Source organism: Cygnus olor, chromosome 2 (assembly GCF_009769625.2).
Source record: "Cygnus olor isolate bCygOlo1 chromosome 2, bCygOlo1.pri.v2, whole genome shotgun sequence".
NCBI classification, from domain to species: Eukaryota; Metazoa; Chordata; class Aves; order Anseriformes; family Anatidae; genus Cygnus; species Cygnus olor.
In genome coordinates this window covers 59637065-59659594 of record NC_049170.1, presented here as the reverse complement: position 1 = coordinate 59659594, position 22530 = coordinate 59637065, and the positions used below count along the sequence as shown (strand labels likewise).

Sequence of the window (22530 nt, the reverse complement as noted above, 5' to 3'; positions counted from 1 at the left end):
CCTTATCTAACACACTGCAAGCATCTTAGCAATAGAGTAAGAGCTTGTGGATAGGTGAGTGCAGCAGAAACCTTTTTTGCATTAAGCAGGCACAGTAGCTCAGCAAAAGTGGCTAACAAACTCTGGCCACACTTGCTTATTGCTTGAGCCCACTCGGCAGCTATTGCCTTGCGGGGGACATCCCCAAGTCCAGGCCTCCTACCTTTCGTTGCAGAGTTCGAGTCAACACCAGCTGCCCTTCCACTTCACCTTCCCCACCTTCTTTACCTTGCACATAGGTCTTACAGCAGGCTCTTCAATAACCAGTTTGACATGGTAAGATTTAAAAGGTTTCCACACCCAGCATTCATTTTAAAATAGTTTCTACTACTGGGTGTGTTACCCACTTCGGGGAACTGTTGAAATAATGGTATTTTCTTTGTCATTAATATATGCTTTTTCACGATTGCAAGCTTTTCATAAAAAACATAACTAATAGCTTTCAACTTTTTTATGAGCCAAGTTCTGGCTATTTTGGAAAACAGCAGAGCTGTCTCTCAGACAGCTGTCACTCAAGTACATGTTACCCTGCAAACTTTGCTAATTAATGTGTTGTCCAGAAAGAGAAATACTGATACTAGACATGTTTACAAGGTGACATTGGTATGATAGGCAGATGTTGCTCTGCAAGCACAGCAGAGTCTACTGACAAAGACAGCAAGGTTGATTCTGTTTCTCTGCTATTTTTTAAAGGTATCTTACCTTGTTTAAGAGAGCATTCAAATGTAAATCACAACAATTTAACATAACCACAGACCCCTGCAAAAAGGAGGCACTGAATCAACAAAAGCTGCAAGTTTTGTATGAGCGGTGTCTTATATCAACTGATGATGTTTCTGTAGTAATACTCATTCCAGCATTAAGAAAAAAAGATGCAAATGCGATGCAAGCTCAGGTTTCATGCAAATTGGTCCTTTGTAACCAAAATTCATTATCATGACAATCACAACTGCAAGAAGCAAAACTTTAAAACACTGCAAAAGTAAAACTCATGCTTAAATTCCTAAAGTTTTGGTAGTAGATTTTGTTTTGGTACATGCTCCATGGAACCTTTAGACCAAGAGAAAGTTCTTCATATCCCGGAAGGAATTAATTTTTATCCCTGTGAAGCCCAACCCTGTACCTCTGAAAAATTGTTTGTTTAGTTATACACGAAGGCAGATTAGAAACCCAGACCTTGGAGATCCTGGTGACTTCCCTTAAGTATAAAAAGACTCTTGCAAGAAGACCAACCGTTACCCACTGAAAACAGAGGTTACTGACACTACCTTAACAAACACAGGCTTAGGCCCCAGGATGTGTACCACATTAACAGGAGAAAATTACAGCGACAAAATTTTCTAGTTATTTATTAGACCTAGAATCTTTTCAGCTCCTGGGAGTTTGATGACCCTGACATGCAGTAATACACCATGTAGATGCAGCAGGTAGATACGAACTTAAAACTCCCAATACGCTGATGGGTAGAATAAACAGAGAAAATGGTTTGACCAAACGGTTTTAGTAAACCAAGTGTCAGAATTAGGTAATTAGGTAAAAACATCCTGAAGGCTTTACTCTTGGCCCTCTAATTGAAACGTTTGATGATACTGCTAAAATTAGCCCAAAGAGTCAAGAGATGTGTACCAACACTGAGTTTGAGCACAACCCCCCGACACATCAAAGAATATGTGTACGTGTTTAAGTGTGCATCTGTTTGAGAAGTTGGGCCAATGTGGAAAATCCTATTATTAAAAAAAAAAAAAAAAACACAATGGGGAGCTCTTCAGCTAATGTGAACCTCTGTAATTCTATTGACAGCAATGGATCCGTGATGACTTACACCAGCTGAGGATCTAATTTCATATGCCTTAGAAAACTGATGCAACTTTTTCCATAGCTGTTCAAAAATTTCTGTATTCTCTCGGGGATCAACTTGAACTATTAGGTCAGCAGGTGCTGAGTTTGCTTTGAATCTAAAGTCCAGTTAACACAAAAGGATGCTGGGACATGTGCCATCTAATTTTTACTGACCCACAGAGATTCCTCCCCTAGTATGGCTGGAGGATTCATGGATTTTCTGCTTTACGCAAGTTGGAGGCAGATGGTTCTCTGAGAAAGCACAAACCTTTCTTCAAGTTACTGACGTGAGAAACTGACCTGGACCACAAGACCAGATATCTGAGTGAGCATGATGGAAGCAGGAAGGGTGGACAGAAAACATTTTGCCAGGAATCCACCAGGACTCCAAAATATGCAGAAAGCCATTTTCCATTTTTAGCAATTATTGGACTCATTTGGAAACAAACCAACCAACCAACCACCAAATAATAGTTCATCTGCAGCTATCCAAAATTCATAGGGCCAAACTCTGCCTGCAGTTCTTCAAGCAGTTTTTTTTTCTTAGCTTGCAAAGGGAGTTTTGTGTTAGTAGAGACCAATACACTGAGCCCTCTTAAACTGAACAATGAAAGGGCTGGGCTTGCTCTCACACACTCTCTGGAGAAGCAGAGAATACATAAAATTGTCAAGTGAGGTAATCTCTGTGGAGAATTAAGTAAACTACTCCATTTTTGCAAATCAACAAGTTGTGCATTCACAACTTTGAAATGAACTCATGGGAGGATACACTCGTAGCCTGATGGTTTTTTGCTGGCCATTAAAGAACTCTGGGGAGGTGGGGGCAGCACTTTGTGAGGAGCAAGTTTATTCGTGAAAGAAGAAAAGACAAAAGCCCTTCGCCATTAATTTTGACAGGGCTACTTCTATCTCTTTTGTATTAACTAATTATCCAACTAGTGGTATCCAACAATGGTAAAACGCAAAGCACTCGCAAGCCCTGCCAGGCTAATCAAGACAATTTCCAAAACGCCGAAAACAGGAACTTCCTATAATAAATAACTTAGCACATTTACATCTCAAATTAGAACATCTGGAAGAAAAAAAGACTACGCCTGATGCCAAAACAGGCCTTATTGTGTCCTACCACTTTTCCACTACCACCACCAACACCCTTGTTTGTTTTCTTTAGCCCTTCCTTAGAACAAACACCAATCCAGGTGCAAATGCTCAATTCACAAGGAGTGCAGTGAACATAAAATTACTGTAGGTTTGGCTTCTAGTAAATCCCTGCTGTTACTCACCATTGGAAGTTGTGCTGGAGGCAACAGCCTTCTCACTGACATCTGTTCGACTGGAGCATTTCACGATGGAATTCTCCACTTTTTTCTTCTCCGTCGTGGTAGAGCTATGGGACTGCGCCTCCATGATGACTTCTCATTACTTCAGCTCTCCTTGTCCTAATACCTAAATGAAACAAGAGTGTCATACACTTTAAGGACCATCGGAAAGCTTAGCCCCAAACCTGTCACACTTCTCAACTGAAGAAGAGCCTGCAGCACAAGTGTATTAGAAGGCCAGAGGACATTTCTGGGTGCCCATCAAATCAGGTTTGCATGCATGAATTCCTGAGGAATTTAAGGAAAAGCTAACACTAAAAGCAAGTACGTTTGCCTTTAAAGAGAATCAGCATCACAAACCTCTACACTGCTTGATGGATAGGTCCATTTTTTTTTTCAAGCCTCTAGGGTTTTAATGGACCCAGGGGAAAAAAGCCAGTATTTCTCTCCAATGTCCACAGCACTTTGGAACAATGCAAAAGAAATGAGACAGACATTCATGTTGACTAGAGAAGCCAAATATTTAAATTTCAACATTCACACTATCCGAACACAAAGCAGTCAGAATTATCCTGTCTATCTCTACACCTTGTCCTACTTGTGTAAACATCTCTCATTTTGTTTGTTCAGAAATCTAACTCAAACAAAAGTGCATTGGAGCAACACCCTGAAAACCACAGGGAAAGGCAAATATTATTGCTAGTGGCAGCTAATGAGATCACTTTCCTTTGCATGAAAACTCTGAAAATGGAAAGCCCTGCAGAGGGGCCTGGCTGATTATTCTGCCTTTCCTGACTCTTCTCAGGGCCATCTCCAGCAATATGTTCATTTTATGCCCCTCAGATCACTTCACCTTCTTCTCAGAGGTTTTATACTCCTGACGTAAACCTAAAAAGCCCACAAGCATCCCGAATGGCACAACTCTGTGCAGCCTCACCAGGCCACTGGGACCGCTCACTCGATGCACACCAATCTGTCCACGTGAGCTTTACACCAATAACCAATATTTAGCACACACCATGCTTAGAGCTGAAGTACTTGTGCCAGGGTACTTTGGACAAGATCCTATCCAACAACGACAAAAATTAGTAATAACTTAAGAGCATGCTTCCAGCTCCAACCAGCACTGCAGTCATTAGCTAAGCAGGTCTGAAACGGAAGTGAGTTGCGCTGTTCTAGAACAAGATTTAAACAAATTCAAGTAACAAAGGCTTCAAAACAAGCCACAAACTGAACTATAATGAAGTGTAATTACATTAGCAACCTGTTTCCCCAATTCTGACAGTCCGGGAAAAAAAAAAAAAAAAAAAGGCTACAAAGCCAATTCATCACAAACACAGCTGTCTAGTAAACCTTCCCCTTTCCCACCTCCCTGGTAGGAGTTCTTTTTAATAGCACAATAAAACACTCCAAAGCCTCATTGTTATACAGTAGGGATCAAAGAAGAGCCCAATCACTAAATGAATCATTATTCAGCTAGGCAGCACAGCCAGAGAACGGGACTAGATACCGGAGCCTCTCCGCCACTGACCTACTGGTTTAACCTTCAGCAGGGCATTTTTCCTCTCTTGAGTTTCTCCCTGGCTAAAAACAAGGAATAAGGGAGCTTTGTCTGCCTCGACAGAACATAGAGAGTACTTTCAAGATCTACCTGTGAAAGCACAATAAATATTATCATGACCTGAGAAATTACTTGTAACAGAACATGGTACATGAAGGAGCTGTCAGGTGTCTTCAAATACGAAGCCGGAGAGATCTAACAATACTCAAATCAGCCCTCACTTGTACCCAGCAATGCTCAAATCTTGAGGAGAGATCTCACACAAGCTGTGTAAAGAGGACCTTTCCAAATTTCTCATATGCTTTCTCCCTCTTTCCCTTTGCAGGCCCTATGCAAAAGCATCCGCAGCTTCGGTCAATTTTCATTCACAATGCACTTTTCAGTGCCTTGTGATGGCAGAAACCAGGGGAAGCTAGCACTGCTGCCAAGCTTTTCACCTTGTGCAGCCCAGAACATGCTGGTTTTCTCTCTACAGCCCTGGCCACATGAGCATCAAAATCTGCCACTGCCCATTCTCCAGCCAGCGCACGAGCTAGCCCTTCAGTGAGCTCTGCGCTCTGACTACCCTCGTTTGAGTTACTTCATATTCTTGAAGAAGAGCAAACGTCAAGGCTTTCTGTGAAGGAGTTTTAAAAGCTATAAATTTTCAGTTGTGTCTATTTCTCATCTGTTTAGCATTCTAAGGGCCAAGTCATCTATTGAGGCAGCATTTTCATTTACATCAAGGAGTTTGGCTGTGTGAGAGCTCGGAGGGGGAAGCTGCAGAATTTTTCCCTCTTCTGTCCTCAGTCCACAAGCCTGTGTCTTTGGCTAACAGTCATGAAAGGAAACAATTGTAGTCATTCCTCAGCTAAAAAGGAAGACACCACATACTTTACCCCCATTTCACAAGGCCAGCAGAGTGGCATGAAACATGTGGGCAAAGGTCATGAAAATGCTGACAGGTGTCTGCAGCGTTCCACCACCTCCTGAAACGCAGATGTCTGGGCTGATAGGAGCAAGAAGCCCTCACTTATCTCCACCTCCTTCCCCTCTCCTCCATGGCAGGACAGTGCCTCCACTAAAACCTGATCCTAGCGCTGCCCAGAACAGGATAGAGACAAAGGTATGGTAAGGAGGTAACACTGCTTTAATCTCCCTAAAAAAAAAATTAAAAATTGGATCATCTGCAATTCAAGAGCAACATGTGGCTGCCCAGAGAGGCATCCATCCATTCGTTAATTTTTTGTTTGTTTTAATGCAGAGATGACTAGGAGATGTAATCCTGCATTTCCTAACACTCTCTATCACCTTCCTGCTTTATGCTACCTACCGTGGACAATGGTGCAGAACGCAGGTCTAAAGTAGCAGCTGAAGTGGAATTTTGGACAGAAAATTGCAGGATTGGCTACGTGCTAATATCAACATCTGCTCTTGGTACCTGTTCTGGTTCATGTCTGCTTAGTTTACGTATAGGAGGCTGTTTTATTCATGTCAGCACTGAAGAGAGAGCATCACAAAAGTAAACTTTCCTGCTCAGTCCCACTCTCTGCATCACCAGCCGATGGCTGCAGGCATTCCCTCCTGTGCCTTCCTCCCTCTGCTCCCAACCCACACGCGTGGGTCCAAGGGCATCTGCAAGAATTCCAGCAGCTCCAGTCACACCCCAGTGCTGCATCAGCTACATGGTGATAGGCATAGCTGGAGAAGGCAGGAAAGCCAGGAGAGATTGCAGGACTAACGATAGGAGGCATGCGTTTTGGTGTGTTTTGCCAAGCACGTCTGATATGGAAGCAGACAACTGGAAATCAATACGGTGTCCGAAAAAATCTTTTTTTCATGAACACAGACTTAAGCCCAGGTTGAAAACACAAACCAGACACGCAGTTCTTCTAGAATTATTCTCCGTAATTTTGGCTGTGATTTTTATTTTCTCTCAGAAATTGTACCGAGATATGAGAATTGCAATCTACAAAAAAAAAAAAAAAAAGTCCAGGACAATGTGAAGATTTATTTCCACTGGCCACTAATCCTTATCAAAAAGCACTCCGAAAATCAGCCAGCCTGACATCATCTCCACATTAGAATACGATGGGGTTTCCTTTATCGTGTTCATGGCTCTTCCCAGCATGTGGGTCAGTGACTTCCCAGTTCCTGCCCCCAGGCCTGAGACAATATATATCTATTCTGCAAGAATGAGCTCCGCTTTCAAAAAACCAGAAAGCCAGTTTCTGTCAGCTATCCAGCATCTCCATGTGCATATGAATGGCAAGAAAATGCTATAACAGTATATGGGTAAAAGTCTGAACTTTCATAGGTAAATAGAGGGATAAACATTCCTTCCTGAAAGCAAACATTCATGGCTTTTTCCCATTCAATCATGCTTGAACCTTTTGTAATACCCCTAAAGCCTGAGCCCCCTGCACAATTAATTCCAGACCCCCATTTTTGACCTAATCCCTCTCAAAACAGCAACCTGCCTGCAGGTGTGTCTCTTCTTTCTGAATCAAAAATGTAAACTTTCACAAACGCATGTTGAATTGCAGAAAATTTAGGAACAAGCTTAGTTACACCAGGAAAACTGTCTCTTTTAAAAAGAGTATCAGCAAATGGCAATACGTTGGCAATGTATTTCAAACAAAAAAATTATTTCAAGCAATTTGAAATGATATCATTTCCTGTCCTTACGTATGCTGGTCATAAAACTGTGCCTCGCAGTAGTAAAAATAATCATATTAGTATACTGGGGGGTGGGAATCTCTCTGTTCATTTACTCACAATGCCAACTAACTGAAACCAGTGGAGCAGCCCTGTCCCCAGAAGAGCAGGAAACGCGACCCTTTCCGAACATACACTTCAGTTTTACAAGAAATCTTCAGCTCTGCATTTCTTTTCCTCTCTGAATTACTTTTTAGATCATTGTTTTTATATTGAATTAGTTCTAAGGACCAGATCACGCCCATCTTTATTCATGCAAATAGTCTCACTGACTTCCACAAGAATACTTGCTTCGCTATGAGCTGTCAGGAATCACAGTCGAAAACTGACAATTTGCTTGTTCGAATGGGTTACGTTTCTTGCAAACTTAAACCTTCTGCCTTTATTAGCTACATTTTCGAGGAGGTATCTTTTAATGCGTTGCAAAATAAAAAAAAAAAAAAGCCTTTCCCAATTTCATTTGAAGCTGCTGTAGTTGTATTCAATTCATTAACAAGTGGTTTGCATCCACTGAGAAGAGCTGTCTGAAATAGCAGTGTCACAGCATTCATCATCATTACATCAGCAGTAGGGAAGTTCAGACTGATTGCTATCAGCAACCAGAGTGCCCCAATCAGCGTGCAAGCAAACATAGCATGTTTAATTTTTCAGAAATGGCTCTGGGTATTTAGGGTGTTCATAGGTACTACTTTGATCCACACTACTGGAAGCAGTCTTTGGGGATACAACACATCGTGAACGGCACAACTGTATGAAAGTGAAAAACACGAGGGGAGGCACGAAGAACAATCAGGAAATTACAGCCTCTCTCAACCATAAAGGACCCTTTATCAATTTTATCAAAACCAGTTACACTGTTCCTTGGGATTATTTAAGGATAAAAAAAAATCTGTCTTGTTCAGATACATTCAAATGCAAAATTTTCATGAGACAATTCTATGCTATTATACGGGAGCTATTTCACACTGATTTATACAGGCTTGATTCAGGTACATTCAACTTCTAAAACCCACCTCGATTTCAGCATTGCTCTTCATCAAACCTGCTGGCAAAGCTGCACTGCCAAAGTTACCCCTGACAGCAGTCGCTGAAAAATACACGAGTAGTGCTCAGGTGTTTTCAAAAATATATTCCAGTTGCAGCATTAACCTCTTGGTACACCAAACCATTTTTATCACAGCTATAGGAACTAATCTACATGCTGTGTGTTTTTTAAATAGTTTCATCTTTCCTCGGTTCTTTGTAAGCTTAATCAGAACTCTGCCAACCCCATTAACTACTCCTGGGCAAATTTCATTCAGATTCTTCCCTGTTGAGCCAGCTGGTCACAGTAAGACTAAGACTGATACAAACAGAGCAAAAACTTAGTCTTATTGACAAAAAAATCTTATAACCACTAAGAATAAAAACACATCAAATCACTAATATGTTGGGAAAAAAAAGGTGCCTTATACTTCACAATACTTATCTCTGTTTAATTTACATGCATGATTTATAAATGTGCTAGTTGCGAACTGCATACTTCTACATCTGTTTTGAAATGCAAAGTAAAATTAGAAAAAAAGACAAAACAAAATGATTGGATCAGATAGGCAGATTTGTTGCTTGAAATTAAAAAATACCCCAGGTTATAGGGCATCATATGTATTAATACAATCTTTCCAAATTCATTACTATCTGCTGTCTTTTCCTGTGGGTTGCTTTCCTTTGATTCCTTTCCCCCATAAAGACTGAAAAACAACTAGACCTAAAGCCTGGTTAATGATGATCTGATCTGTTCCTGATAGGTTAAATAGCTTGTGGCAACAATAATGCAGGATCACAAACACAAAGGCAATCAGCTAGGCAAAGCAGTACTATTATCATCCTCGTGATTAAGATCCTAAGTGAGAAATTATTCTATGGAGTACACTGAACTACTGATCAAGTGTAATAATTGCTTGACTCCGGAGGAATTATATTTGCTTACATCTTTCTGATGCAGATAAACTGAATTGCCAAAAGTTACAAAAAATATTTAAAACATACCCACATACAGCAGGATCAGCAAAGATGAGAGTGACAATTTCTACTGAGGCAGCACCTCAGTTGCACTTCATACACATCACCCACATACTCCTGCAAGTAGATTATCTCTGCTCCTGCTACGGTATTTATCTTGCTGTTAAGGGTAACTCCAATTAAATGTTTTTACTATTACTTCAACAGATTAAAACCTGTATCTAAATAAAACAGCTTTCCATAAGGAAAGCAGTGATTCATAGTTTCTTACCCAGGAAGAAACAGACTGTAATGGATAACAGGACCGTAGGATTTGGGTCAAACTGCCCGATTCCTAACAGCCCCTCTCTCCATCCCTCACAGAAGTTGCCGTCTGGGGACAAGCAGCACAAAGCTGAGAGTTACTGAGCTAGAACTTACAATACATTTTAGCGGCTTTTCGTTTCAGAGCTGATGTGTCCTCTGAGGTTAAAATTTATAATCCAGCCATTATCCAAGACTCTTTAGATTTAGTAACTGAACTTTACAGTAAAAAACACATACCCAAACAAACAAACTATGCTGTTAACACTACATCTAAATATTTATTTTAATCAGATGGTCTTGGGATTCTTTCTATTTCTCATTTGAACTTTGATTCCCTTACAAACTATCTAAACACAAAATAGAACAAATTTTATTTCTTAAAAAATAGAAAGCGCCACATACTTTTTAAGTCTCCAAATCAGTAAATACACTGTGGGAGGAGAGGGAGGGTGTTAAAAACAGCAATACACTTACCCTTTCCAAATCAGAACTCCTGCCCAATTAAACTAATATTGGTAGAAAATTCAGAGTAAGCTTGTTTTGCAATCCTGCATGTCCTTGTGCTTCAAACTGTAGAGCAGGAAAAGCTGTAATAATTATGTCAAAATAAGATTACCTGTGAAAGAATTAACGTGGGGGAAAAATCTTCTGGACTGTTTGTAGCAATAGTAGGGAAGTTTGAACACTTACTTTGAGCTAAGTCTACATTCATTTTTTGCCCATATTTCTCTTCAGGAATTCAGTAGCACTAAATCCAAAACAAACTTAAATACTAGCATAGTGACTTCCTTCTGTAAAACACTTGTTTTATGAAACCTGATTCAGAGCATTCGTATGCTCAAGATTTCAAAAGGCAGGAATATGCCCAGAGGAAGACAATCGGCAAGTCTTGCTGTGTTGATAACAAACCCTATGACTTCCTCCACTGATATTGTTATTGGCAATAGAAACCTTTATGGTGAGGGTATACAATGCTTTCTTCTTTCCCCTCTTGCTGGTATTTCGACAAACAACTCGGTAAAGCAAATTACAAACATCTGTAATGGCTATGCTTTGCATTATGATTTATTTAGTTCATCAAATAAGAAGTCGCTACAACTGCCACAGAAAAATGCCAAAATATTCTAATTTAGAGCGCTAAAGCTAACCGTGAATTCCAGTGGCGCAACCATTTTCTTCACACTTTTTGCTTTATCTCATATCAATCCCAAGAGATGAAAGTTTCTTTAGAATCAAAACTAGACCTATATATCAATGTCAATCTATACAGGAACTAAGCTCAGGGAAGAACATATTTAATATACATCTATTGCAGAGATGTGCCTTCTGTTTTCAACTTATGATATGCAAATGAAAGACAAAAAGACTGTATCCGGTATTTTACAATTAGCATTTTAAAACGAGATTAAAAGACTTGAGTAGAATGTTCTTGAAAGCGCCACGTTTTGATCACCATTCCCATTCCTGGAATCCTATTTATCTGCTCAGCATACTTTCAGGTTACGGGATGCCTCGATCCAGAATTTCACGTTCTAACCCAAGACAGATGTTTTCACAAGTAAAAGGAGCAAGGAAAGCTCTGTACAGCCAAGAAGGACTTTAAGTGTGAAAGGTACTTTAGAAAACTTTATCTTCAGCTTTTACAGTTTATTTTAGGTTTTACATCTGTCTCATAATAGCAGTAAAACTGCATCATGATTCCTTCAAGTTTTCTTTTTACCTTGACAAAATAAAACAGCACAACTCTGAACTGCTGCAGCACAAACTACTTCAAAATCCACTATCCCTGTTCGAATTGTGTAATCACAGCATTATCCAGCTGTCTGATTTTCCAAGAAAAAACATTCATAGTGACTTGAAAAGCCAAGCAAAACCACACCAGACCACATGCCCTGCTAGTTATGAATCGGTAGTGCTAGGATTTCATTTCAATATAGGCAGTTCAGAACAGCAGACATTGTACTGAAGCGACACTAACTCGATCTGTGTTTCTGACTATTCGGTTTCAGGTATTCATACATCTTATTTAATGAAGGCTTCATTCTCTCAGCAGCTGGATGAAGTACTCTTTACACACAGTTGATTTGCTTGACATTAACAGATTTGTATATAAAGAAACCAGAATTATATACAAAGCAGTAAACGCTGCTGAGGGGAGGCTCAGCTCTTAACCACTGAAAGGTTACGTGGGTCCTTCCGCCCTAGCTTAACTGGCAGGTACCAAAAACACATAGCAGCATTTTGAGCATCGTTTTAAAAAGGGATTATTGGTTTTGGCAACCGGCGAAGGAAAAAAAAAAAAAGAAGAAGAAAAACAACTGACATAACAGTGACAACTTCAGCTAACAAATTATTCAACCAGATCTCAGATCTCTGGTTAGCGGATTCCGATCTTACCAGTTCTGATACCCAGAAACTATTAGGAGACGAATGTGTTCTCTCCCAATTAGTTTGTCCCTCGTTGCAATCTAAATGTTATTGCAGGCATTTTTAAAGATCAGTGTACTGTCTTGTTTCTTGTTTTGTTCTTAAAGAGAGAGAGACAAACCAACTCTTCAGATCGGCAGCCAATTTAATTCGCTTTCAAGGTAATGCAGGTACAATTTATATGTACGGCATACACCACAACAAAACCAGTGTGATGCCAGGGCAATCTTTAAGAAAGTTTTCCCCTAAATCTCCGCAGAAAGCAGCCTTAAAAGAAAGGCAGGGATTAGAGTGAGCTGCAAGGTAGGGAGGGGACTTACCTCAGACCCAGCCAAGCGGAAATCGGAGCGGTAATTCTACAAGTCGGCAGAGTACACTTTTAGAGCTATAATGGTGTGAAGAAGTGCTGGGCAGCATTGCCTGAAGGCAGCACTAATACACTGATGACTAATGACTGGGCCACGCAGACAATGAATTTGGGGGCTGAAAACTAACAGAAACCGCGCAGCACCTTGACAAATGGGCTTTCAAAATTTCATTCATTGAGTAACCTTTAAGCACAAAATTGGCTCAAGTTCTCCTGGGAATAACATGACACATGTTGTTGGACAATAAGTATTTTCCTTTTTAATTAAAACTATTACACCAAATGCATAAACATGATTACAGGGAGTGAAATATAAGAGTTAACTCTTTCAGAGCTAGAAAACAAGGCAAGACCCAGAATGCGAGGTGCAACACCCACTGTTCGTTCTTAAGGGTCAACAAATCCCAGGGTTAACTACCTGATTCACTGAAATTCACCACTGGCAGAATACATTTTCCCTTCTTTGACACTTAAAGGAGAATAAGAACTTCAAAGGTATGTTTAATGAGCTGCTACAAATACAATTGGTTAAAAGAGGCTCAGAAATTATGTACTAAAAGCTATGCTGTGCTTAGAATTACAACAGGAGAAGTCTCCATCTAAAGGGCCTAGTCAAAGTCAAGCCCCCATAAAACAAATCAAGCCTCACATAAACTTTGTAACCTTGTGTACTGACAAACACATTAAAACAACAGAATCACTCTTTAAAGGGGCTCTTTTTTCAGCGTAACTCACCTTCCAATTTGGAAATAGCAATTTTGGCTATTTTTACAGATAGAATGAAATATCTAAAGTGTCTCTAAATTAACAAGTACCACTTGCCCTAGACAGCATCGCCTTTAGCAGCTCCTAAAAACTTCAGAAAAGGATCTTAAAACAGGAAGCTTAGTGAGCTCATAAAACTGTTGTTGGAGCCAGGAACACATAGCATATTTAATCTGCAAACTGTGAGAGTCTACAATGATTTCAGCAAGATCTGAGGCATGCCCTCAAGGTTTGCTGGGATCTGGGATTAGGGAGTTGATAAGAACCCTCTACTGCCCATGGACATGTTTTTCTTCTGCAGTTAAACACAAATGCATCGAGACATTTGACTGCTGCTTGGCGTTACTGCTCAAGTTATATAAAAGCTTTGCAGCTCCTTTTGCTGTCAATATATCAAAGTTAAAAAAAATCATCAAAGTGTGAAATTTCATTTAAAGTCTTTGCCAGTCTACAGCTCTATTTCACAGACCTATCAAATAAAAGTAAAGATGAAAAATACACTGAAAGAATTTGAAAAGTTTGCAGCAGCACCCATGCCCTATTTTTGTTTATTCTGTCTCATTTTATTTGATTTTCAAGTATAACAAATCAATTGCCTTATAAAAATGACAAAGTCTAAAGGGAGGATGTCTATAAAACCTATGCTTAAAAGACAACTTGAAATCATTATTACAGCTGAACCTTTTGTTGAATAAAAAGCTTCCTCTGTAGCCATTTTAGCATTTTAATTGCCTAACTGCAAGTTGGCAGAAAATTTCCTGAATCTTCCAAAACAATCAGAATGACTACAGAATATGAGTGCCAGAAAAACTAAAGCCTTCTTCAAAGTATTCTTTAGCTAGGGATTTACAACAATTGCATAAAGAAGAAAAGTCTGACTTTTAAGATAATCTACTATAGTCTAAAAGCATTAACATTCCATTACTAAGGTTTTCCTGAGGATTTCATGACTCATTGATTCACTCTTCCTTCAAGTCTGCTTTTTCTTTGTACGTTACTGTCTCTATATAGCTGAGTGCATGCAACACTGAGCATTAAACTGCTTCCTTCCATAACTCCAAATAAATCCTGCTTTAATAACCATCAGATTCCTTATTTATCTGGCAAAGATGACTAACTTTTCACTAACACTCTGCAACACAAAAACATGCCATTCCTTGCTTGAATACACAGGATGAAATTCAAACACACTGCAGAGTGCAGGTAATGAAATAGCTTTTCCAAAAACGAGGCAGGAAGTGTAACTGAAACTTTTGAGGGTGGGTATCAAAAGCACATATTTAGCACGTTAAAAACAAATAAATAAAAAAATAAGTAATCTGCGAGATGAACAAATTCTATCTCAAAACTTCAACAATTTGGTTCCTCTAGCACCAATTCCAAAACAAACAGAAATGATTTACAACGGTCAATACTTTAATTTCTCAGTTACAAAATGTTTTTGTGTTTGAAAATACACAATGTACCTTTCACAGCTGAAGATTACTTATAGCCGTAAATGCTGTCCTGGCCACTGCACGCGTTCTCAAGCCAAAAACATTACTCCACTTAGGCAGGAAAATGCAGGTGATGTCTTTGTTTTGTAGTACTTCCGCAGAAATGCCTTGGAAAACAGCATGTCATACCGAAAAGCACGTGCAATTATCTGAACGCAACCGTGCATTCATTCAGGCACCTTAAGCCACAGTTTTACTTCCACTTCTGCTTAAAAGAGAAAGAGTGTGCATACGCTAAGGGAGCGCACTTCTTACTCATTCCTCTTACTCATTCAAAATCACATAATCCCGCTTTTAAAAGAAATAGTACTCCCCCTTCACACAGCCTTCTCTCATAGTTACTATTATTTATGTTTTTAAAATTGGGCTATACACCAGGCTGATAGTATTTACATACTAGCTAGTTAAACCCAAAGCTTCATTGTATAAACAGACTCTCAGGAGGCTGCCTACAGTTTACATTGTTAGGCTCATTCACCATCACTTTGACTATATATTTCCTCAGCTGAAACGCAGTGGTATGGTCACGGCAATTTTTACATTTTAAGGTTACTTTACTTTTAAAACACAGCATTCGTCTTCCTTCAAAATAATCGTGACATATGTAATTAAGAAAGTGTCAGATCATCATTAATTTTTAATAAAGGACCTAAATGAAATAATTATAGGAATCAATCAGTGAGGCACCTTTCCAAATTACAATGCAATTGCACAAATATTCAAACTACTTAAGGCTAGTTCCTGCAGATTTCAATACGTAACCTCGCTCAACACCAAAAACAGTTTTGTAACATGGAGGGAGGACGAACTTGCTGATTTCTCACTATTCTGCTGACTTCAGCGGTTTCAGAACAGGTACCCGCAGCATGCACAGAAAGAGGAGGCAGTGGTGCCCTCTTAAAAACGTTTGTTAATTTAATTAGCCACATTATCTCAAGGCCTCTGAGAAACTCCGCTTCCAAGTTTTTCCGCAGCACGCACAAAAGAAACAAAGTATGCACGTCGAAGCATAAAAATCATGTTTATTGAGCCTTGCAAATCAAGCGGGAAGTAGCAGGAGTGCGACGGCGATGAGCATCTAGCTGTGGACGGCTAGCTAATGCTCCCTTAGTTAAGTGGCCTCTAAAACGTGACACTGTATATCAAGTGGACAGCTATCCCTACCTTTGACTAAAAGGCTCTCTGAGATCCATACAGCCCATCATTTCAAACTGAAGTGGCAGCTGGAAAATGTGGAACAGCTGGCAAGGAGCTGAGAGAAAATGTTTTACATAAATACATCTACATACGAACTGGCAGAACGCCACGGACGCTGTACCCAAAGGACCGGATCAAAACTATGCACCAGAGGGTTAAAAAAATAAATAAAATATGGGGGGGGGGGTCCTTTTACCTTTTCTCTTCACGTGGTGTGTGAGGATTTGGGAGTGGGCACGGCGGCGGGTGAACTCGCGGGGAGGAACAGGAATTGTGTGTCAAGGGCCCGGCTTGATGGCTCCCTAAAAGCGCCGAGCATCCACTTTCCTCCCAAGTTTTCCTCCCCGACTTTAACTTTTCCTCCCTGACTTTCCTCCGAAGGCCGCCCCCCCCCCCCCCGGCCCGACCCCGCGGGGCGCCCACCCCACACACCCCCCAAAGAAAAAAACCCCACACACCGGGACGGGACGCAGCTTCCCCTCGCCCCTCGGGCTGTGACAGCGCCCCCAACCCCTCTTCACCCCCCTTATTCCACGTTAAAGTTTCCACACACACGCACCCCAGCGCCAACCATTTCGGGGCCGGACCCCCCGGGCCCTGAGCGGGGGGGGGGGGGGGAAGAGGAAGGGGGTCGGGGGGCGGCGAGGGGGGCTCGGAGCCCGGCGAACAAAGAGCTCGCCGCCCCATATGGGGGGAGAACCTGCCGCCCACGACTCCACAGCACTCATGGGATCTCCCCCTACCCCCCTAAAGGGTCGTAGCGGGCAGGGGAGGCGGCGGAGGGCCGGGGTGGGGGGGCGCTGGGTGCTGGCTCGCCCCCCACCCGCCTCCCCCCCTTCCTCCGGGTTTTGGGGGATCTGGTAAACCCAGCTCCCAGCCTGAGTCACGGGCTGGCATCGCCGAGCCGCTCCGAGGAAAAGAGCGGGGGGGGGGGGGGGGGGGGGGGGGAAGAGGGGAAAGAAAAAGCAGAAAAGAAGAGGGAAAAGAAAAAGCCGCCGCCTCGCACCCAGCAGCCCGGAGGGGGGACGGGAGGGGGACGGGACACCCCTCAGTCCCGTCGCGACCCCCCCGGCGCTGTTTTGTCTCGGCGCGGCCGCCGAGGAGGGAAATAAAAGCGGGGCGCCGCGGTACTCACGTGTCGGAAAAGTTGTCCCTCGCCTCTCCTCGCCGCCAAGTTTTACAGATGTTGCAGCGCCAACACCGCCCCCTCCTCCTCCTCCTCCTCCTCCTCCTCCCAGCGCTGCCCCCTGCCTCGGAGCAGGGGAAAGGCTCCGCTTCGGGGACGCGTTCGGGACGATTCCTGCTCCTCAGCGCCCTCCGCTAAACTTTCCCCCCCTCCTCCCTCCGTCTCCTTGCGGCGCAGGGGGGTCTGCTCTCCCCTGCCCGCCGCCCCTCGGCCGGCGTGGGGTGGGATTGGGGTGGGACGGGGCCGGGATTGGGGTGGGATGGGGCCGGGATGGGGCCGGACGGGCTCCCCGAAGCGGCGGCGCTGCCGGGGGCGGCGCCCCGGGGTGCGGGTCGGGCCGCGGCCTGGCGGGCTGCGAGGCGCTCTCTCGGCATGACACCCCCGCTCCCCCTTCCTCCTCCTCCTCCTCCCCCCGCCGCCATCCCCCCGGCCCGGCCCGGCCCGCCCCGGCGGCGGCCCGAAGGCGGCGACAGCCCGCCCACAGCCGGGAGGCAGCGCGGGGCGACGCCGGGCTCCCCCCGGGGCGGCCCCCTCCTCACCCCCCCTCCTCCTCCTCTTCCTCCTCCTTCATCCTCCAGCTCGCCCTGCGTCCCCAGCTGCACCCCTTCCTCCCTCCCCGGCCCAAAGGCGAGGATTTGGGGGGGGGGGGCAAAACGCCCTCCCCCCTCCGGTGGGCTGCAGGTTGACAGGAGCGGGGGGCTTGAAGGCAAAGTTTCGCCTAAGCCGTGCGACTCGACTTGAAAACAGCGATTTTTGTGGGACCAGACGGAGGGGAAGGGTAGCCTGGGTGCCCACAGCTCCTCCCGGCCTCCCTGCACGCCTCCCCCGGCCTCAGACACAGCAGCTGCGAGGAATCCAAAAGAGCACCGGACTTATTCCTTCCCCTATTCCCCCTCTTTCGGGAAGCGCTGCGACCTGGCCAGTGACACCTTGGCTTTTTCTAGCGCTGCAGACCGCTCCCCCGATGCTAAAAAAAAGTCTCAGAAAACATAAACGAGACATTTTCACAGCCATTTTCCAACAAGCCAAAGGCGGGGCCAAGGAAAAATGTATATATTTAAGTTGTTACCATCACAATGTCAAATGCTTCATAGGCACCTTTGTTCATAACCTGGCTGGCAACAGAGCCAAGCAAAGATAGTTACCGATGTTGGTGATTCAACAAGGTACCCGAGCTAGGACTGCCCCAAGCAAGTCCCACAAAAATCAGCGGTGCTCGAAGACAGGCCCATTCACTCCCCGAAAATGAACGACTAGCCTTTGACACCGTGCGTGTGATGAAGCTCCCCTTCGTATTGCCGTCAAAAAGGTGCAGTGTTTTATCACAAAACAAAGCCATAGTTATTTTGTTGTTTGGGGCGCCTTGGTGTGTGATTTTTTTAGAAACCAAGAGAAGGCAATCTTACCTGACCCAAAGGCCACCACCATGTGTCTGAATTTCCTGTTGTTTTGTTTTGTTTTGCTTTGCTTTCACCTGGGAATGTTCTCTGGGTGAAGAAAGATAGCTTTGGAGAGATGCCTGTAATTCAGGGGTGCCTCAAGCCCCGGCCGTGCCAGGCATCCTGGTTTGTGAGCCCACTTCACGGTGCCGGGAGCACCCTGGCTTTGAGGACAGACACACAGCAGCTAGACACCCTCACGGCCAGCGAGAGGTGCGCGTCCTCCAACCTGCCTCACACACTAGGGCTAGCAGATCCCCAAAACCTGGTTCCCGGGCACTGTGGGGGATCATGGCAAGCACTGGCACTTGCTGGAGACAGTGGCAGTCTGTGAACCCAGCACCACAACATCATAGCCAGCAACCTGACCGCGAACCAAGGGGCAAATCATGGCCCTGCATGTGCAACAGCAGTATCTGAAAACAGACACCAAGAGCTGACACTCTTCCACCTTTTTCTTCTCACAGGACTTCCTTTTTGAGTCCTGGTATATTGTTAGCTGCCTCGTGGTACTGCGATAGTTATATGGCATTGAGGACGTTTTGGTTTAGATACACGTTTATGAACAGGAGGGTGTTCAGGTAAACCTGTAGTCACTTTAGAGGTCAGTTTAAGAGCTATATGATTCTTTCAGATCATAGTTCCCTTTTTCCTTTTCTCTATATTGCCTATTCCTTTATATTGTTGCAGGCATTTTTTTCTCTCAAACTTTTCCTTTTCAGTTTGGATAATGAAAGCCTTCAAAAGTAATAGGGGAAATTAACTTACATACAAGGTGTTACTCTATAAAAGAAATGAATTAATCTGCTTATCGAACGATTTATAATTCGGTATTGATGAACTTAAGATAGTAATTTTGACAATAGATAGAAAAATGTCTGAATAGGGCTATGATTTTAAAGTTGAGGACAGCCCTTCAGATCAGTATGGCCCTCTTAGACTTCTGAAAAAAGAACTTCCTGTTTCCTGGAAGTGTGGACATCTTGTTATATCATAAAATTATATTTCATAGGGTTGTTTTTTGTTGGTGGTGGTTTTGTTTTGTTTTTTAATTTCTGATTCACACCAACTCCATTTAAGGCACACATTTCTGATTTAAACAAACAAACGAACCCCTTTCATTACACTCAAATCCTGTCAAAATTAAGACAGTCAAGAAGTTTTAAAAACTAAAGAGCAGTTACAATGATTTGAGCTCTGCTTATGTGGAGGGGAAAAAAAAAGGAAAAAAAAACTTCTGATGTATTTCTGAGCAGTGAAAGTCTTGAGAGAAACATAGAAAAAACAACGGAGGTTTCTGCCTGTGCCTGTCTGAATGGTCAGGCCAAGCAGAAAATAAAAAATGAAGGAGAGAGGGTGACATTTGCCATTTGAAATGTATTGTAAATGTTTCAACACCTTGACAATGAAGCACGTAACAGAAGCTTAGAGCATCCAAGACCCTTCAGCTAAACAAAATGAAAACGGGCAGCTCTGTTGAGGGAGTTGCCTTTCTTAAAATCTTTCATGTCTGCTTCAGAGGAATCGAACTTTTAAGAGGCAACAGCAAAACAAAAAGTATATATTAACAAAATGCATTGCTTTTTTCCACGCATCTGGACTGCCCCTTCAAGAGAAACTGAACCGTGAGACTTGTCTACGTTGTTTCCCTGCAAATGGGCACTGGCTCTTACAGCAGACCTGATGGTCAGTGCCCAAACCCATCTCTCTGATGGAAGATACCACAGCCACAGGACATTTCTGCCAAAACTTTTATCACGCACAATCCTCGTGCATTTCTTCAGTCTACCTTATGTCCCCACTTCTTCTCTGACTATGCCTTGAAAATTACAGGCTGTGCGCTCATGTTACCCTTTAGCTGCAGGTAACCTGCCGACACCAGTTTCAATGCAAGAGACCTGACATTAAGTCACACCAACAGCTGGTCTTCTCGCTGCCCCCAGCAGCACCACCCTCCACTTTCTCTCCAATGCCAGTGAGCATTTGGCTTCTGAAGATTGCTGTCTTCGGTATTCCTGGTACACGCTACCCTTTGGGCTCCCCCCCATCTCACACACACACACACAAAATTTGGAGCACTGGCACCCACCTCCCCATTGGCAGCCAGACCCTCAGCTGCTGTTTTTGGTTATCCAGGTAAGTGTTACCCCCTAGCAGACAAAACTATCAAGACAGTTACTTTTTTTTTTTTTTCCAAAAAGAAAATACCCTATTGGAATAAATCGTATGAGATGGGCGCATCTGCTCTGCTTTCTCAGGGCCTCGCTGTGATGACCTCAGGGAGCACAGGTGAAGCACTGAAGTATGGAACCACAGCACTGATTTCTGGTCATTTTTGCAACATCCATGAAGCTATATCCATCTGGACAGATCGGAGAGCTGGGCGATCACCAACCACGTGAAGTTTAACAAAAGCAAGTGCCTGGTCCTGCACCTGGGACGAGGCAACCCTGGCTATACGTACAGACTGGGCGACGAGACGCTGGAGAGCAGCCCCGCAGAGAGGGATCTGGGGGTTGTGGTTGACAGCAAGCTGAATATGAGCCAGCAGTGTGCCCTGGCAGCCAGGAGGGCCAACCGTATCCTGGGATGCATCAAGCACGGCATTGCTAGTCGGTCGAGGGAAGGGATTGTCCCGCTCTACTCTGTGCTGGTGCGGCCTCACCTCGAGTACTGTGTGCAGTTCTGGGCACCACAGTACAAAAAGGACGTTAAACTGTTGGAGAGTGTCCAGAGAAGGGCTACGAAGATGGTAAAGGGCCTAGAGGGGAAGACATACGAGGAGGAGTGGCTAAGGTCACTTGGCCTGTTCAGCCTGGAGAAGAGGAGGCTGAGGGGAGACCTCATCGTGGTCTACAGCTTCCTCGCGAAGGGGAGTGGAGGGGCTGGCGCCGATCTATTCTCCTTAGTCACCAGTGATGGGACCCGCTGGAATGGTGTCAAGTTGAGGCAAGGGAGGTTTAGGCTAGACATCAGGAAGACGTTCTTCACCGAGAGGGTTGTCACACACTGGAACAGGCTCCCCAGGGAAGTAGTCACTGCACCAAGCCTACTGGAGTTTAAGAAGCGTTTGGACTGTGCACTTAAACACGTGGTCTAAAATTTTGGGTAGACCTGTGTGGTGCCAGGAGTTCGACTCAATGATCCTTATGGGTCCCTTCCAACTCGGAATATTTTATGATTCTATGATTCAATATCTATCTCAAGAGAACTTGGCCGCACATCTTGCAAACTGTTTGTTGCATGACTGTCTAGCACAGCACAGAGGTCTCAGGAGATAGCTGGTGGAAGAAAAACAGGGGTATGAGGTGGTAGCATGAGAAAATCCTCCAAGTCTGCAGGAGGAGAAGCTGGGGATACAGGGAAGGGTGCGTGGCCTGATGTGGGATATAGAGCTGGTACACAGAGGTTAACAAATTTGGGAGGGACGTAATCTTGCTAGATTTCAGTGGGAGAGGGACTGATCCCTTGTGATCAGGATTATCTTTCTACTCTAGCAGATCATCTCTCATCCACCATCCTTTCTTTGACTATTTAATCTAAGTAATCTAGCTAGCTATTTATACCATACCCATCACTAGGTTTGAATGCCTTGCAATAAAATGAAAGAGATCAAGGACTAGTGATATTTTTTACTCACTTTCCATCTTAAATGCATAAGTATAACCTCTTCTTTATTTATTTATTTTAACTTTGCTGTGATTACTGAAGGAAAAGTAACGCAAAGAGCTGGGGTTTACACATGGACCAAAAATGCATTCATTTCTGCAGGATTTTTTGTACTTGTGGGCTGGCTACAGAGAAAGCCTGAGCTCTCCAGTTCTTAAATATAAACTTTTGTTTAAGATATTTTACCCTCTCTAATTTAATATATAGTTGCATTAAAATACT

General features: G+C 43.4%; 1 protein-coding gene across 8 annotated transcripts in view; it reads right to left on the bottom strand.

Moving 5' to 3' along the window:
• The window catches only part of GLI3 (GLI family zinc finger 3), a 223478-nt gene that overhangs the window by 198434 nt on the left and 2514 nt on the right, over window positions 1-22530 (bottom strand). For 2 of the 8 annotated variants that reach the window (XM_040547618.1, XM_040547625.1), the window contains exons 1-2: window positions 17150-17449; window positions 3162-3324 (exon numbers count right to left, since the gene is read on the bottom strand). In XM_040547618.1, coding sequence (XP_040403552.1) covers window positions 3162-3285 — 124 coding nt within the window. In that variant the 5' untranslated portion in view covers window positions 3286-3324; window positions 17150-17449. Of the gene's footprint in view, window positions 1-3161; window positions 3325-4215; window positions 4364-14787; window positions 15549-15981; window positions 16070-16210; window positions 16913-17149; window positions 17450-18606; window positions 19165-22530 lie in introns of those variants that run through there. The other 6 variants (XM_040547621.1, XM_040547624.1, XM_040547623.1 and 3 more) reach the window with 6 other exon arrangements.